General features: G+C 52.5%; 1 protein-coding gene across 1 annotated transcript in view; it reads left to right on the forward strand.

Moving 5' to 3' along the window:
• Window positions 1–219: 219 nt before the first annotated feature.
• The window catches only part of LOC139754439 (uncharacterized), a 68,298-nt gene continuing 50,779 nt past the window's right edge, over window positions 220–17,738 (forward strand). Inside the window, exons 1-2 of the mRNA XM_071671715.1 lie at window positions 220–300; window positions 1,395–2,019. Coding sequence (XP_071527816.1) covers window positions 220–300; window positions 1,395–2,019 — 706 coding nt within the window. The remainder of the gene's footprint in view (window positions 301–1,394; window positions 2,020–17,738) is intronic.

Genomic DNA, 17,738 nt, shown 5'->3' on the forward strand with positions numbered 1-17,738 from the left:
CTCCCCTCCTTCCCCTTCCTACGTAGCACCTCCAGAGGTGGAGGTGGTGGAGGTGGAGGTGGAGGTGGTGGTGGAGGTGAAGACCTGGTGGAGGCGAGTGTGATCCACCAACACATTGTCTCTTCTCCCCCACAGAAGGAAGGAAGAAGGAAGGCAGGAAGGAAGGAAGGAAGGAAGGAAGGAAGGAAGGAAGGAAGGACCCCCTCCCCCCCTTTTTTCATGAGCGACAATGAGGCGGTGGAGAGGCAAAATGAGGCGTCCCCAGGTGGCTTCATGAGGGGCAAGGGACATGAGGGCGTCGTGAGGGAAGAAGGAACAGAAAGGTGGAAGAGCCATGAGAGACAGTGAGTCGAGTATATGAGCACCTCATAGCGACGACCAAGAGAATAGAGACAGAGAGAGACAGAGAGAGACGTGAAATACGACCCCCTGGTGAGAGATATAGGGGGGTACAAGTGAGAGAGACACACACCTGACGGAAGCGTTGACGAAGGCCCATGGGCACAGAGAGAGAGAGAGACTTGTGAAAATACGACCCCCTGGTGAGAGATATATGGGGGACAAGTGAGAGAGACACACCTGACGGAGGCGTTGACGAAGGCCCATGGGCGCTGAGAGAGAGAGAGAGACAGAGAGAGTCTTGTGAAAATACGACCCCCTGGTGAGAGATATAGGGGGGACAAGTAGAGACACACCTGACGGAGGCGGTGACGAAGGCCCATGGGCGCTGAGAGAGAGACAGAGAGAGTCTTGTGAAAATACGACCCCCTGGTGAGAGATATAGGGGGGACAAGTAGAGACACACACCTGACGAAGGCGGTGACGAAGGCCCATGGGCGCCCGTACCCCAACACATACACATATCAGGAACTCGAGGACTTTGAAGACCCACTTCTGAGGGTGGTGGTGCTGAAGAAGGAGGAGTGGGGGGTGGTGTGTGTGTGTGTGTGTGTGTTCGCCTCACGCCCCTGGTACAACGCTGGCCCTGGGGGGAAGTTCCTCCTCCTCTAGCCATCCAGCCAGCCCCTCAGGAGGCCCTGAGTGACGGACGGCGCCGCTAAAGTCCTGAAGGGCCGAGGGGCGCCCCGATTTCATACCTGAACGCGAAGGTGGACGACTCCCGCTCCACACGACGAAGGTGACGCCCGCTCCACACGACGAAGGTGTGCGTGTGTGTGTGTGTGTGAAGTCGTCCAGCGGTGAATCACTTCATTCATCATGAGTCTTGATACAGAACGATCCTTGGGCGTGGCGGGTGTCGTGGGTGTGGGGGGGCGGCGCCGCCCATCCCCCGACACGACCCACTGCCTTTTGACCCGACAGGAGAACGGGCGCGACGCTGGCGGGCGTGCGTCCGTCCACGACGAAGAAGACAGTCGCAACGCCGTGTCTAGGGAGAGCTCCTCGAGCGTCAGGTTGGAGGAGGAGGAGGAGGAGGAGGGCGACGCCCTGGCGGGGCGAGACGCGAGCCGAGGGAACCATCGGCCGAGGGTGAGGTGGGAGACGTGGAGCACCACCTCGGGGTACAGTGTGGGCAGCCCGAGGGTCGAGGAAGACCTGGCACTCGAGGACTTCGAGGGCGATGCCAGCAGGAGCCACTGCGAACACGAGGACGTCCCCTTCTGCGACTGCTTCTCCCACCCTCCTCCTGCTGGGGGGGAGGGAGCAAGAGGCAGCGGAGGGCCCTGGGCGGCAGGCGACGCCGACGGGGCTACATCGGCCCGTCCATCGTCGCCCGACTCGAAGTCTTCGACGAGACGGAAGAATCCGACTTCCAGGAGTCGGAGACGGAGACCGACAACGGCCCGGGCCATGAATCCGACGTCGAGGGGGCCGTCGGCTACTCGGAGGCGGGCGTGCCCGACGACCCGACCTCGTCGGGTCTCCTGGCGGCGCCCGCCGGGGCGGGGATCCGTCGGGCGTCCATCGTGACGTGCGACAGCCGAGCGGGGGACATACACACGACCCCAGACCCGGTCAAGGTGGCGGTCTTCGGCGCTGACGGTGTGGGGAAGTCCGGTAAGTGGAGAGACGCCCTTTGGGGGGACAGCGCCCTTGGACCCCTTCCCTCTCCTTTATCAGTGATGATACCTCTTCCTCCTCCTCCTTCTCCTCCTCCTCCTCCTCCTCCTCTTCTCCTCTTCTCCTCCAAGGGATGACGCCCTTAGACGTCCTTCGCTTACCTCCCCGAGTTGAGCCGCCACAACCCACCTCCCTCTCTCCCTCCTGTAGCATCACACACACACACAAGGGCAGAGACTTTGAGGATGACAGACCCTGTTTACGTGAGGTTTACATGAGTAAGACAGGCCCTGCTTACGTGAGGTTTACACGAGAGACAGACCTGTTTACGTGAGAAAGACAGACCCTGTTTAAGTGAGGTTTAGATGAGAAAGACAGACCCTGTTTACGTGAGTTTACACGAGAGACAGACCTGTTTACGTGAGGAAGACAGACCCTGTTTACGTGAGGTTTACATGAGAAAGACAGACCCTGTTAACGTGAGGTTTACATGAGTAAGACAGGCCCTGTTTACGTGAGTTTACACGAGAGACAGACCTGTTTACGTGAGAAAGACAGACCCTGTTTACGTGAGGTTTACATGAGAAAGACAGGCCCTGCTTACGTGAGTTTACACGAGAGACAGACCTGTTTACGTGAGGAAGACAGACCTTGTTTAAGTGAGGTTTACATGAGAAAGACAGATCTGTTTACGTGAGGTTTACATGAGAAAGACAGATCTGTTTACGTGAGGTTTACATGAGGAAGACAGATCTGTTTACATGAGTTTACACGAGACAGACCTGTTTACATGAGAAAGACAGACCTTTGTTAACTTGTTAACATCCCACTAAAGTCCTCCTTGTCAACCCCCCACTCAAGTCCTCCTTGTTAACCCCCCACTCAAGTCCTCCTTGTTAACCCCCACTCAACCCCCCACTCAAGCCCTCCTTGTCAACCCCCCACTCAAGTCCTCCTTGTTAACCTCCCACTCAAGTCCTCCATGTTAACCCCCCATTCAAGTCCTCCATGTTAACCCCCACTCAAGTCCTCCTTGTTAACCTCCCACTCAAGTCCTCCTTGTTAACCTCCCACTCAAGTCCTCCATGTTAACCCCCCATTCAAGTCCTCCATGTTAACCCCCACTCAAGTCCTCCTTGTTAACCTCCCACTCAAGTCCTCCTTGTTAACCTCCCACTCAAGTCCTCCATGTTAACCCCCCACTCAAGTCCTCCGTGTTAACCCCCACTCAAGTCCTCCTTGTTAACCCCCCACTCAAGTCCTCCTTGTTAACCCCCCACTCAAGTCCTCCGTGTTAACCCCCCACTCAAGTCCTCCTTGTTAACTCCCCCACTCAAGTCCTCATTGTTAACCCCCACTCAAGTCCTCCTTGTTAACCCCCACTCAAGTCCTCCTTGTTAACCCCCCACTCAAGTCCTCCTTGTTAACCCCCACTCAAGTCCTCCTTGTTAACCCCCACTCAAGTCCTCCTTGTTAAACCTCCCACTCAAATCCTCCTTGTTAACCCCCACTCAAGTCCTCCTTGTTTAACCCCCACTCAAGTCCTCCTTGTTAACCTCCCACTCAAGTCCTCCTTGTTAACCCCCCACTCAAGTCCTCCTTGTTAACTCCCCCACTTTAACCCACCCCCACTCAAGTCCTCCTTGTTAACCTCCCACTCAAGTCCTCCTTGTTAACTCCTCCACTCAACCCCCCCAACTCAAGTCCTCCTTGTTAACACCCCACTCAACCCCCTTGTTAACCCCCCACTCAAGTCCTCCTTGTTAACCCCACCACAGCCAGGGGGGTCACCCCGCCCCCCTCGCTCCCAGCACCACACAGGTGGTTCATACCTGGGTGCTCCCCTTTCCTGTGGTGGGTAGAACCCCCCCTCTCCCCTCCTCCTCCCCTCTCTCCCCTTACTCATAACCCCCCTCCCCCCCCCACACACACAACACAAGAAACAATCCTTTCACATTTCTTCGTCCTTTTTCTCTCCCTCCGCCCGCCCCCTTCACCACCAACCCATGACGTAACACAACTCTTACATCTCTTCTCCCCTCTCCCCATCGCCCATCACCCTTCCTTCCTCTCTCCCTTCCCCTCCTCCTTCCCCTTCACCCCTCCCCTGCCTCTCCCTCCCCATCACCTATCACCTTCCTCTCCCCTCCCCTCCTCCTTCCCTTCACCCTCCCTACCTCTCCTCCCATCACCTTCCTCTCTCCCCTCTCCCCTCCTCCTTTCCCTTCACCCCTCCCTTACCTCTCCCTCCCCATCACCCTTCCTCTCTCCCCTCCCCTCCTCCTTCCCCTTCACCCCTCCGCTACCTCTCCCTCCCCATCACCCTCCCCTTCCCTCCTCCTTCCCCTTCACCCCTCCCCTGCCTCTCCCTCCCCATCACCACCACGACAATGAGAACACGCCAGTGGCTTAATCAAACAACCCCCCCCCCCCTTCCTCTCAATCTCCCCCTCTCCCTTCCCTTCCATTCCCCCTTCCTCCCTTCCCCCCCACCTCCCCCCCCTTTACCCGAATGTCCCTTGGGATAATTAGCGAAATCCCTCAACAACATTACGTCATCTGGGGGAGGGGAGGGGAGGGAGGGGAGGGGAGGGGAGGGAGGGGAGGGGAGGGAGGTGAGGGGATGGGGGGGATGAGGGGGTCATGGACGCCATATCTCGACCCTTTCGTATCCTAGCGCCCCTTGTAACTACCCATTCCCTAGCGCCCCTTGTACCTACCCATTCCCTAGCGCCCCTTGTAACTACCCATTCCCCTAGCGCCCTTGTAACTACCCATTCCCTAGCGCTGACACCATTCCTGCCCTTGTACCTACCCATTCCCTAGCGCGCCTGTAACTACCCATTCCCTGCCCCTATCTCAGCGCCCTTGTAACTACCCATTCCCCTAGCGCCCTTGTAACTACCCATCCTGCGCCCTGAACCCATCGCGCCCTTGTAACTACCCATTCCCCTAGCGCCCTTTAACTACCCATTCCCTAGCGCCCCTTGTACTACCTAGCGCCCCTTTACTCCTTCCCAGCGTCCCTTGTAACTACCCATTCCCCTAGCGCCCCTTGTAACTACCCATTCCCCTAGCGTCCCTTGTAACTACCCATTCCCTAGCGCCCCTTGTAACTACCCATTCCCCTAGCGCCCTTGTAACTATCCCATTATACCCACCTAGCGCCCCTTGTAACTACCCATTCCTAGCGCCCCTTGTAATACATCCACGCCCCTTGTATCCCTCAGGGCCCTTGTACCTACCCATTCCCTAGCGCCCCTTGTACCTACCCATTCCCTAGCGCCCCTTGTAACTACCCATTCCCTAGCGCCCCTTGTACCTACCCATTCCCTAGCGCCCCTTGTAAACTACCCATTCCCTAGCGCCCCTTGTAACTACCCATTCCCTAGCGCCCCTTGTACCTACCCATTCCCTAGCGCCCCTTGTACCTACCCATTCCCTAGCGCCCCTTGTACCTACCCATTCCCTAGCGCCCTTGTAACTACCCATTCCCTAGCGCCCCTTGTACTACCCATTCCCTAGCGCCCCTTGTACCTACCCATTCCCTAGCGCCCCTTGTACCTACCCATTCCCTAGCGTCCCTTGTACCTACCCATTCCCTAGCGCCCCTTGTAACTACCCATTCCCTAGCGCCCCTTGTAACTACCCATTCCCCTAGCGACCCTTGTAACTACCCATTCCCCTAGCGCCCCTTGTAACTACCCATTCCCTAGCGCCCCTTGTAACTACCCATTCCCTAGCGCCCCTTGTAACTACCCATTCCCTAGCGCCCCTTGTACCTACCCATTCCCTAGCGCCCCTTGTACCTACCCATTCCCTAGCGCCCCTTGTACCTACCCATTCCCTAGCGCCCCTTGTACCTACCCATTCCCTAGCGCCCCTTGTAACTACCCATTCCCTAGCGCCCCTTGTACCTACCCATTCCCTAGCGCCCTTGTACCTACCCATTCCCTAGCGCCCCTTGTACCTACCCATTCCCTAGCGCCCCTTGTACCTACCCATTCCCTAGCGCCCCTTGTACCTACCCATTCCCTAGCGCCCCTTGTAACTACCCATTCCCTAGCGCCCCTTGTAACTACCCATTCCCTAGCGACCCTTGTACCTACCCATTCCCCTAGCGCCCCTTGTACCTACCCATTCCCTAGCGCCCCTTGTAACTACCCATTCCCTAGCGCCCCTTGTACCTACCCATTCCCTAGCGCCCCTTGTAACTACCCATTCCCTAGCGCCCCTTGTAACTACCCATTCCCTAGCGCCCCTTGTACCTACCCATTCCCTAGCGCCCCTTGTACCTACCCATTCCCTAGCGCCCCTTATAACTACCCATTCCCCTAGCGCCCCTTGTACCTACCCATTCCCTAGCGCCCCTTGTACCTACCCATTCCCTAGCGCCCCTTGTACCTACCCATTCCCCTAGCGCCCCTTGTACCTACCCATTCCCCTAGCGCCCCTTGTACCTACCCATTCCCTAGCGCCCCTTGTACCTACCCATTCCCTAGCGCCCCTTGTACCTACCCATTCCCTAGCCCCTCTTGTAACTACCCATTCCCTAGCGCCCCCTTGTAACTACCCATTCCCTAGCGCGCCTTGTAACTGCCCATTCCCTAGCGCGCCTTGTAACTACCCATCCCCTAGCGCCCCCTTGTAACTACCCATTCCCTAGCGCCCCTTGTAACAACCCATTCCTCAGCACCCTTGTACCTACCCATTCCCTAGCGCCCCTTGTACCTACCCATTCCCCTAGCGCCCCTTGTACCTACCCATTCCCTAGCGCCCCTTGTACCTACCCATTCCCCTAGCGCCCCTTGTAACAACCCATTCCTCAGCACCTTTGTACCTACCCATTCCCTAGCGCCCCTTGTACCTACCCATTCCCTAGCGCCCCTTGTACCTACCCATTCCCTAGCGCCCCTTGTACCTACCCATTCCCCTAGCGCCCCTTGTACCTACCCATTCCCTAGCGCCCCTTGTACCTACCCATTCCCCTAGCGCCCCTTGTAACAACCCATTCCTCAGCACCTTTGTACCTACCCATTCCCTAGCGCCCCTTGTACCTACCCATTCCCCTAGCGCCCCTTGTACCTACCCATTCCCTAGCGCCCCTTGTACCTACCCATTCCCCTAGCGCCCCTTGTACCTACCCATTCCCCTAGCGCCCCTTGTAACAACCCATTCCCTAGCGCCCCTTGTACCTACCCATTCCTCAGCACCCTTGTAACTACCCCATTTCCTCCCCTGCCAATCTTCCTCACCCCCGAGCCCCCTACCCCCCCAACCCCCCCTTCACCCACCTTGGGTGACCTACGACACGTCACACACACACACACACACAACACACACACACACACACACACAACACACAAGCCTTTACCTAATTATTCATCATGTTTTCATAACAAACATCAGAGCGACGCAATATAACCTTTTGATAATGATGATGATGATGGCAGCCACCAACCCAACTTACACTTTCCAACACTTTCTGCCACCCCTCGTTACTGTGGCAGGGGGGGAGGGGGGGTAAGGAAGGAAGGGGGAAGGGAGGGGGAAGATTAACCCCCCATCCCCCCTCCTCCCCTGCCCCCCCCCCCCCTTTCTTGTTTACTATGGGTTAGTGACGAGCGGCCAATTGCATTGTTCTGCAAGATGCTAGGCTTATACTAGCAACAGCTAGGCTTATACTAGCAACAGCTAGGCTTATACTAGCAACAGCTAGGCTTATACTAGCAACAGCTAGGCTATACTACAACACTAGTTAACAACAACAGCTAGGCTTATACTAGCACAGCTAGGCTTATACTAGCAACAGCTAGGCTTTTACTAGCAACAGCTAGGCTTATACTAGCAACAGCTAGCTATACTAGCACAGCTAGGCTTATACTAGCAACAGCTAGGCTTATACTAGCAACAGCTAGGCTTATACTAGCAACAGCTAGGCTTATACTAGCAACAGCTAGGCTTATACCAGCAACAGCTAGGCTTATACTAGCAACAGCTAGGCTTATACTAGCAACAGCTAGGCTTATACTAGCAACAGCTAGGCTTATACTAGCAACAGCTAGGCTTATACAGCAACAGCTAGGCTTATACCAGCAACAGCTAGGCTTATACCAGCAACAGCTAGGCTTATACTAGCAACAGCTAGGCTTATACTAGCAACAGCTAGGCTTATACTAGCAACAGCTAGGCTTATACTAGCAACAGCTAGGCTTATACTAGCAACAGCTAGGCTTATACTAGCAACAGCTAGGTATGCATGGTATACTAGCAACAGCTAGGCTTATACTAGCAACAGCTAGGCTTATACTAGCAACAGCTAGGCTTATACCAGCAACAGCTAGGCTTATACTAGCAACAGCTAGGCTTATACTAGCAACAGCTAGGCTTATACTAGCAACAGCTAGGCTTATACTAGCAACAGCTAGGCTTATACTAGCAACAGATAGGCTTATACTAGCAACAGCTAGGCTTATACTAGCAACAGCTAGGCTTATACTAGCAACAGCTAGGGTTATACTAGCAACAAGCTAGGCTTATACCAGCAACAGCTAGGCTTATACCAGCAACAGCTAGCTTATATACTAGCAACAGCTAGGCTTATACTAGCAACAGCTAGGCTTATACTAGCAACAGCTAGGCTTATACCAGCAACAGCTAGGCTTATACTAGCAACAGCTAGGCTTATACTAGCAACAGCTAGGCTTATACTAGCAACAGCTAGGCTTATACTAGCAACAGCTAGGCTTATACTAGCAACAGCTAGGCTTATACTAGCAACAGCTAGGCTTATACTAGCAACAGCTAGGCTTATACTAGCAACAGCTAGGCTTATACTAGCAACAGCTAGGCTTATACCAGCAACAGCTAGGCTTATACTAGCAACAGCTAGGCTTATACTAGCAACAGCTAGCTTATACTAGCAACACAGCTAGGCTTATACTAGCAACAGCTAGGCTTATACTAGCAACAGCTAGGCTTATACTAGCAACAGCTAGGCTTATACCAGCAACAGCTAGGCTTATACTAGCAACAGCTAGGCTTATACTAGCAACAGCTAGGCTTATACTAGCAACACTAGGCTTATACTAGCAACGCTAGGCTTATACTAGCAACAGCTAGGCTTATACTAGCAACAGCTAGTCTATACCTAGCACAGCTAGGCTTATAACCAGCAACAGCTAGGCTTATACTAGCAACAGCTAGGCTTATACTAGCAACAGCTAGTTTTATACTAGCAGCAGCTAGGCTTATACTAGCAACAGCTAGGCTTATACTAGCAACAGCTAGGCTTATACTAGCAACAGCTAGCTTATACTAGCAACAGCTAGGCTTATACTAGCAACAGCTAGGCTTATACTAGCAACAGCTAGGCTTATACTAGCAACAGCTAGGCTTATACTAGCAACAGCTAGGCTTATACTGCACAACAGCTAGGCTTATACAGCAACAGCTAGGCTTATACTAGCAACAGCTAGGCTTATACTAGCAACAGCTAGGCTTATTACACAGCTTATACCAACAGCTAGGCTTATAACCAGCAACAGCTAGGCTTATACTAGCAACAGCTAGGCTTTTACTAGCAACAGCTAGGCTTATACTAGCAGCAGCTAGGCTTATAACTAGCAACAGCTAGGCTTATACTAGCAACAGCTAGGCTTATACTAGCAACAGCTAGGCTTATACTAGCAACAGCTAGGCTTATACTAGCAACAGCTAGGCTTATACCAGCAACAGCTAGGCTTTATACCAGCAACAGCTAGGCTTATACTAGCAAACAGCTAGGCTTAACTAGCAACAGCTAGGCTTATACTAGCAACAGCTAGGCTTATACTAGCAACAGCTAGGCTTATACCTAGCAACAGCTAGGCTATATACCAGCAACAGCTAGGCTTATACTAGCAACAGCTAGGCTTATACTAGCAACAGCTAGCTTATACTAGCACAGCTAGGCTTATACTAGCAACAAGCTAGGCTTATATTAGCAACAGCTAGGCTTATACTAGCAACAGCTAGGCTTATACTAGCAACAGCTAGGCTTATACCAGCAACAGCTAGGCTTATACTAGCAACAGCTAGGCTTATACTAGCAACAGCTAGGCTTATACTAGCAACAGCTAGGCTTATACTAGCAGCAGCTAGGCTTATACTAGCAACAGCTAGGCTTATACTAGCAACAGCTAGGCTTATACTAGCAACAGCTAGGCTTATACTAGCAACAGCTAGGCTTATACTAGCAACAGCTAGGCTTATACCAGCAACAGCTAGGCTTATACCAGCAAAGCTAGGCTTTATACTAGCAACAGCTAGGCTTATACTAGCAACAGCTAGGCTTATACTAGCAACAGCTAGGCTTATACCAGCAACAGCTAGGCTTATTACCAGCAACAGCTAGGCTTATACTAGCAACAGCTAGGCTTATACTAGCAACAGCTAGGCTTATACTAGCAACAGCTAGGCTTATACTAGCAACAGCTAGGCTTATACTAGCAACAGCTAGGCTTATACTAGCAACAGCTAGGCTTATATACCAGCAATCAGCTAGGCTTAACTAGCAACAGCTAGGCTTATACTAGCAACAGCTAGGCTTATACTAGCAACAGCTAGGCTTATACTAGCAGCAGCTAGGCTTATACTAGCAACAGCTAGCCTTATACTAGCAACAGCTAGGCTTATACTAGCAACAGCTAGGCTTATACTAGCAACAGCTAGGCTTATACTAGCAGCAGCTAGGCTTATACTAGCAACAGCTAGCCTTATACTAGCAACAGCTAGGCTTATACTAGCCATCTTTTGCTTAGCCCACAGCACGGTCTTGTGCTAGCGCCCTCTACGGCGGCTTTATCAAATGCAACGATGGAGGGTGACAGGATGGGCGAGGCACGGGTGCGAGTAGGAAGGGAGGAGGGTAAGTGGTGACTGGCGAAGTGGGGTCTACGTCAAGGAGGGGATGTATCTGTCAACACCGGTGTCGGGTCTGGTGATGGGCGTGGGGGCAGTCGTGAAATGGGGAAATGGGGGTTGGAAGAGGGGAGAAAGGGTGTGGGTCCTGGGGCAAGGGATTGTAATAGGGGAAGACTTTGACAAAATGCTCCCAAAAGCTGGGGACGTATTTTTCAGCAGTGTGTGGGAGAGGAGGGAGCTGAGAGTTCGAGCGAAGAAAAGGAAGGAGCTGAGAGTTCGAGTGAAGAAAAGTAAGTTAGTCTGGTGTAATATGGGGGGCGAGGAAAGGGCGTGTGTGTGAAGCAGGTCAATTTGGAGTCCAAAATCTTAATGGTCTGGATGTGGAGGAGGTGGAGTACCCTGGGTATAGGGAGTGGATGCGACAGCAGATGGAACTTTGTGGACTTGGAAGTAAACCAGTGGGTGACCACAGTGGTGAGCTGGAATTGGAAGGTCTAAAGATGGGACGTGGGAGTGAATTGGAAGACCTAAGGATGAAACGTGGCGCGAGGCGTATATTGATCGCGTGCGGAACCACATCGTGAGAGAGGGGGAGTGGATGTGAAAGTGGTTGTTGAAGCAAGTTAGTCTCCGTTTAGAGAGAGACCCCCGTTATATATATATATATAATATATATATATATATATATAATATATATATATATTATATATATATATATATATATATAATACCCAGGGCATGTGAAACGTCCTGGTTTAAAAAAAAAACCATGGAAAGGTCTGTGGGAGCTTGGATGGGGAAAGGGAGCTGTGGTTTCGGTGCTGGACACATGACATGGAAAGGGAGAGCTTGTGGTTTCGGTGCAGGCCACATGGCATGGAAAGGGAGAGCTGTGGTAATTCGGGGCATAGACACATGCATGGAAATGAGCTGTGGTTTCGGTGCAGGACACTGACATGGAAAGGGAGCTGAGTATCGGTGCAGGACACATGACATGGAAAAAGTGGAGCTGTGTTTTTTTCGGTGCAGGACACATGCCATCCAATAGACTGTAGTGTTAACGAGGGGGTTATCTTTCCTTCTTTCTTCTTCTTCTTTCATTTCGTCTATCCCAGGCGCTACCTCGCTCACAAGGTCAATTCTCCTGGTTCAGAAAGAGCCTTAGAAGCCAGGTCAACCCTCGTTCCAGCCCGTTAGAAAACGAGGGAGAGTGTGTGTATGTGGGTGTGTGTTGTGTGTGAGGATGTGTGTGTGTTGTGTAAGTGTGTGAGTGTGTATGTGCGGGTGTGTGGTGTGTGTGTGTGTGTAGGTTCCCTCGTGTCGTTTTCTTCAGGTCAGAGCAACGAGTAACCTGGCCTTAAATTCGGGAACTTAAAAACAAAAACAAAAAAATAAATGAAAATAAAAATAAAAATAATAAAACAAATAATAAATCAGTCCGCCCACCACCCCCCCCTCCCTCCCCCCATATCCAAACTAGAAATCTCACCCCCCTAACTTTCCAGGGGGAGAGAGAGAGAGAGAGAGGGAGAGAGAAGAGAGAGGGAGGGAGGGAGGGATAGTGCGTGAGAGAGAGAGAGGAGAGAGAGAGAGAGAGATAGTAAGAAGAGGAGAGAGAGAGGAGGGAGGGAGGGAGGGGGGGGAAGTGCGTGAGAGAGAGAGCAGAGAAGAGAGAGAGAAGAATAGAGAGAGAGAGAGGGAGGGAGGGAGGGAGAAGCGAGTGAGGGTGAGAGAGAGAGAGAGAGAGAGAGAGAGAGAGAGAGAGAGAGGAGGAAGAGAGAGAGGGGTGGGGGGGGTGGGGGGAGGCATGGGTGGCGGTGCGCGGTGCAAAGCTTGATCTCTGCGAGTCGCTCGTCTCGTCTCTCTCTATCTCTAGCTCCTCGCGCGAGCGCGCACCTCTGATAGGTGCGTTCTTGCTTGTCTTGCTCTATGCCTAGATCTTCGCTCTCGCGCTCCTTTCGCTCTGCTACGCTGCACTCTCTCTCTGCTTTCGGCGGTTCGTCGATCGATCTTTATCTCCTCTCTCTCTGCGCGCTCACTCTTATCTCTCTCTCTCTGTCTACTCTCCTATCTCTCTTCTCTGATCTTCTATATCTATCTCTCTCCTCTCTCTCTCTCTCTCTCTCTATCTATACTTCTCTCTCTCTCTCTCTCTCTCTCTCTCTCTCTCTATATCTTATTCTCTCTCAGTCTCTCTCTCTCTCTCTCGCTCTCGTTCTCTTATCTTCTCTCTCTATCCTCTCACCTCTACTCTGATCTCGATCTCCTCTCTTGCGTCTCTCTGCTCTGCGTCTCTCGTCGCTCTCTAATACTCTCGTCTCTCTCTCTCACTACCTTCCCCAGATTATACCATTGTCGGAACCTTCCTCATTGTCTCAATCCTGTATATGGTGGTTTTTGTATCGCCCTCCCAAGGAGAAGTCAGCCAACCTCACACTCACTCTCCCGCCCTCGACACCCCACACCACTCACAAATAAGAACCTGTAAACCCCTCACCCCGCGCCGTACCCCTACACTTCCAAACTCATCTCACTCACTCACACTCTTCCAAAAATACACAACCACTCACTCTCACTCTCTCTCACTCTCTCCTCAAGCGCCCACTCTCTCTCCCTCTCTACCCACCTCCATCTCTACTCCCAGATCGGGCAGATTACCTCTGTGAGTGAGTGATTGTGTGTGTGGTGTGTGTGTGAGTGGTATTGTGTGTATGTGTGTGTGTGAGGTGTGTGTGTGGTGTGTGTGTTGTGTGTATTGGTGTGTGTGTGTTGGTTTGGTGTATGTGTTTGTGTGATGTGTGAGTGTGTGAGTGTGTATGTGTGTGTGTGTGTGTGTGTAAGTGTGGTGTGTGGGGTGTGTGTGAGTGTGTGTGTGTGTATGTTGTGTGTGTGTGTGTGTGGTGTGGCGTGTGTATTTGGTGTCAGTATGGTGTGTGTGTGTGTGTGTGATGTTGTGTATAGTGTGATGTGGTGTGTGTTTTGTGTGTGTAGTGTGAGTAGTGTGTGTGTGTGTGTGTGTGTGTTGTGTATGGTGTGTGTGTGTGTGTATTGTGTTTGGTGTGGTGTGAGTGTGGTGAGAGTGTGTATGTTTGTGTGTGTGTTTTGTATGTGTTGTGTGAGTGTGTGTGGTGTGTGTGTGTGTGTGGTGTGTGGGTGGTGTGTGGTGATGTGTGTGTGTGAGTGTGAGTGTGTGTATGTGTATGTGTGTGTGGTGTGTGTGTGTGTTTGTATGGTGTGTGTGTGTGTGTGGTGTGTGTTGGGTTGTATGGTGTGTGTGTGTGTTGGTGTATGGTGTTTGTGTGTGTGTGTATTGTGTGTATGGTGTGTGTGTGTGTGTGTGTGTGTAGTGTGTGTATTTGGTGTGTTTGTGTGTGTGTAATGTGTGGTGTGTGTTGGTTATGTGTGTGTATGGTGTGTGTGTGTGTGTGTTGTGTAATGTTGTGTGTGTGGTGTGTGTGTGTGTGTTATTGTATGTGTGTGTGTGTGTGTGTGTGTGTTTGTATGTGTAGTGTACGTGTGAGTGGTGTATGTGTGTGTGTGTGTGTATTGGTGTGTGTGTGTATGTGTGTGTGTGTGTGTATTGTTGAGTGGTGTATGTGTGTGTGTGTGAGTGTGTATGTGTGTGTGATGTGGTGTGTGTATGTGTGTATGTGTGTGTGTGTAGTGTGTGTGTGTGTGTGTATGTGTGTGTATGTGTGTGTTGTATGTGTAGTGTGTGTGTATGTGTGTGTGTGTGTGTGTGTGTGTGTGGTGTGTGTGTATGTGTGTGTATGTGTTGTGGTGTGTGTGTGTGTGTGTGTATGTGTGTGTGTGTGTGTATGTGTGTGTGTGTGTGTGTATGTGTTGTGTGTGTGTGTTGTGTGTGTGTGTGTGTGTATGTGTGGTAGTTTGTGTGTGTGTGTGTGAGTGGATGGTGGTGGTTGTGTTAATGTGTGTGTGTGTGTGTGTAATGAGTGTGTGTGGTGTGTTGTGTATGTGCGTGTATGTGTGTGTGTATGTGTGTGTTGTGTATGTGTGTGTGGAGTGTGTATGTGTGTGTGTGTGGTGTAGTGTTGGCCCTCCCCTTCCCCCCCCCCTCCCCTCCGACCAGCGTCATCGCCCCTCACGAAAACAAACGTCAATGCGCCCCTTCCTCAAAAATGGGAAACGACTTACATCTAAATGGTGTACCAGAGCGAATTTCCATGAAATATCTGTCTATCTATCTATCAAAATCTATCTATCTACCTACCTATCTATCTATTCATCTATCTATCTACCTACCTACCTACCTACTTTCCCTACTTCTATCTATCTATCTACCTCCCAACCTATCTATCTATTACTCTCCCTACCTATCTATTCTATCTAACACCTCGCTACCTATCAAATACCTCCTCCCTACCTATCATCTACCTCCTACCTATCTATTTTAATCTATCTATCTACCTAACTACCTACTACAAACTATCTATCTGTCCATCCATTTTAACCCCAAACCTGTACGAAAAGATTCTTTTCCTGCACTATTTTTTCAATCTCCCCCCCACCCCCCCCCCCCACCACAACACCAAAATGCTTCCCCTCCCCCTCCCCTCCCTCCCCCACCCCCCCCACCAAAACAGGATATGAAACTTTTCCTATCGCCACATTTGAGAAGGGGGGAGGGTGGAGAGGGGGGGGGGGAGAAGGGGGAGGGGAGAGGAAGAGGAAAGGGAGGGGGGAGGAGGGGGTGTGTGGGTTGAGGTATGATTTTGGTGGCGCTCACCCCACGGGGGGGGGAAATGCAGCAAGAGCCTGGCACGTACAAAAACCAACCCCACCCCCCCCCCCCCTCCTCTCTCTCTCCCCCTCCTCTCTCTTCTCTCTCTTTTCTCTCTCCTCTCTCTCTCTCTCTCTCTCCTCTCCCTCTTCTCTCTCTCTCCCTCCTCTCTCCCTCTCCTCCCCTCTCTCTCTTCTCTCTCCTCTCTCTCTCTCTCTCTCTCCTCTCTCTCCTCCTCCTCTCTCTCCCTCTCCTCTTTTCTCTCTCTCTTCTCTCTTTTCCTCCTCTCTCTCTCTCTCTCTCTCCTCTCCTCTCTCCTTCTCTCCCTCTCTCTTCTCTTTTCTCTCTCTCTCTCTCCCCCCGCTCTCTCTCTCTCTCTCCCCTCTCTCTCTCCACTCCCTCTCTCTTTCTTCTCTCCCTTCTCCCCCTCTCTCTCTCTCTCTCTCTCTTCCCTCCCCCCTCACTCCTCTCCCCCCTCTCTCTTTCTCTCCCCCCCCTCTCTCTCTCTCTCTCTCTTCGTCCTTTTTTCCCCCTCCCCCCCTCGTCTCTCTCCTCTCACTCCTCCCCTCTCCCCTCTCCTCTCATCTTCTCCCCCCCCCTCTCTCTCTCTCTCTCTCCTCTCTCTCCTCTCTCCTCCTCTCTTTTCTCTCTCTCCCTCTCCCTCTCCTCTCTCTCTCTCCCACTTCAACGCTTGGCCAACTCCGTCTCTTGCTCCCTGAAGGATCCATCGCCTTTATTCCTCTCCCTTCCCTCCTCCTGCCCCTCCCTTCCCTCCTCCTGACCCTCCCTTCCCTCCTCCTGACCCTCCCTCGTCTTACCATTCCTTCTCCCTGCCACTCCTTCGCCCCTCCCTCCTCGTACCATTATTCTCCCTGCCCCTCCCTTCCCTCCTCCCTCCTCCTGCCCTTACCTTCCCTTCCCTTCACCTGCCCCTTCCCATCCTCCACCTTCCTCTGCCCCTCCCTTCCTCCTCCTGGCCCCTCCTTCCCTCCTCCTTCATCCTCCCCCTCCCTTCCCTCCTCCTTCATCCTGCCCCTCCCTTCCCTCCTCCTTCCTCCTGCCCCTCCCTTCCCCCCCTTACCTCCTGCCCCTCCCTTCCCTCCTCCTTCCTCCTGCCCCTCCCTTCCCTCCTCCTTCCTCCTGCCCCTCCCTCTTCCTGCCCCTCCCTTCATCCCCTCCCTCCTCGTACCATTATTCTCCCTGCCCCTCCCTTCCCTCCTCCTCCCTTCCCTCCTGCACAGGCCCACAGACACACTCTGCGACACATGCCTTCATCCTCAGCTGTCACTCACTCCACGAGGAGTGAGGGAGGGAGGGAGGAGGAGGAGGCGTGGCGGCGTGTGTGGTTGTTTCACAAAGCCATTTCCATCGTCGCGCGTCCCCCGTATACACAGTCTTCTATCGTCGCCCCCCGTATTCACCCGTCTATCGTCGCCCCCGTATATCACCCAGTCTTCAAATCGTCGCCCCCGTATATCACCCAGTCTCTATCGTCGATCCCCGATAACCCAGTCTGTCTATGTCGTCCCTACGTATATCACCCAGTCTTCTAATGTCGCCCCCCGTATACACCCAGTCCTTCATCGTCGTCCCCGATATCACCCCAGTCTTCTATCGTCGTCCCCCGTATATCACCCAGTCTTCTATTCGTCGCCCCCGTATATCACCCAGTCTTCTATCGTCGTCCCCCGTATATCACCCAGTCTTCTATCGTCGTCCCCCGTATATCACCCAGTCTTCTATCGTCGTCCCCCGTATATCACCCAGTCTTCTATCGTCGTCCCCCGTATATCACCCAGTCTTCTATCGTCGTCCCCCGATCACCCATCCTTCTACCGTCCCCCCGTATATCACCCAGTCTTCTATCGTCGTCCCCCCGTATACACCCAGTTCTTCTATCGTCCGTCCCGTATATCACCGTCTTCTATCGTCGTCCCCCCGTAATATCACCATCTTCTATCGTCGTCCCCCGTAACCCAGGTCTTCTAATCGTCGCCCCCGTATATCACCCAGCTTCATCGTCGCCCGTATATCACAGTCTTCATCGTCGCCCCCGTATATCACCCAGTCT

This window comes from Panulirus ornatus, chromosome 17 (genome assembly GCF_036320965.1).
Source record: "Panulirus ornatus isolate Po-2019 chromosome 17, ASM3632096v1, whole genome shotgun sequence".
NCBI lineage: Eukaryota > Metazoa > Arthropoda > Malacostraca > Decapoda > Palinuridae > Panulirus > Panulirus ornatus.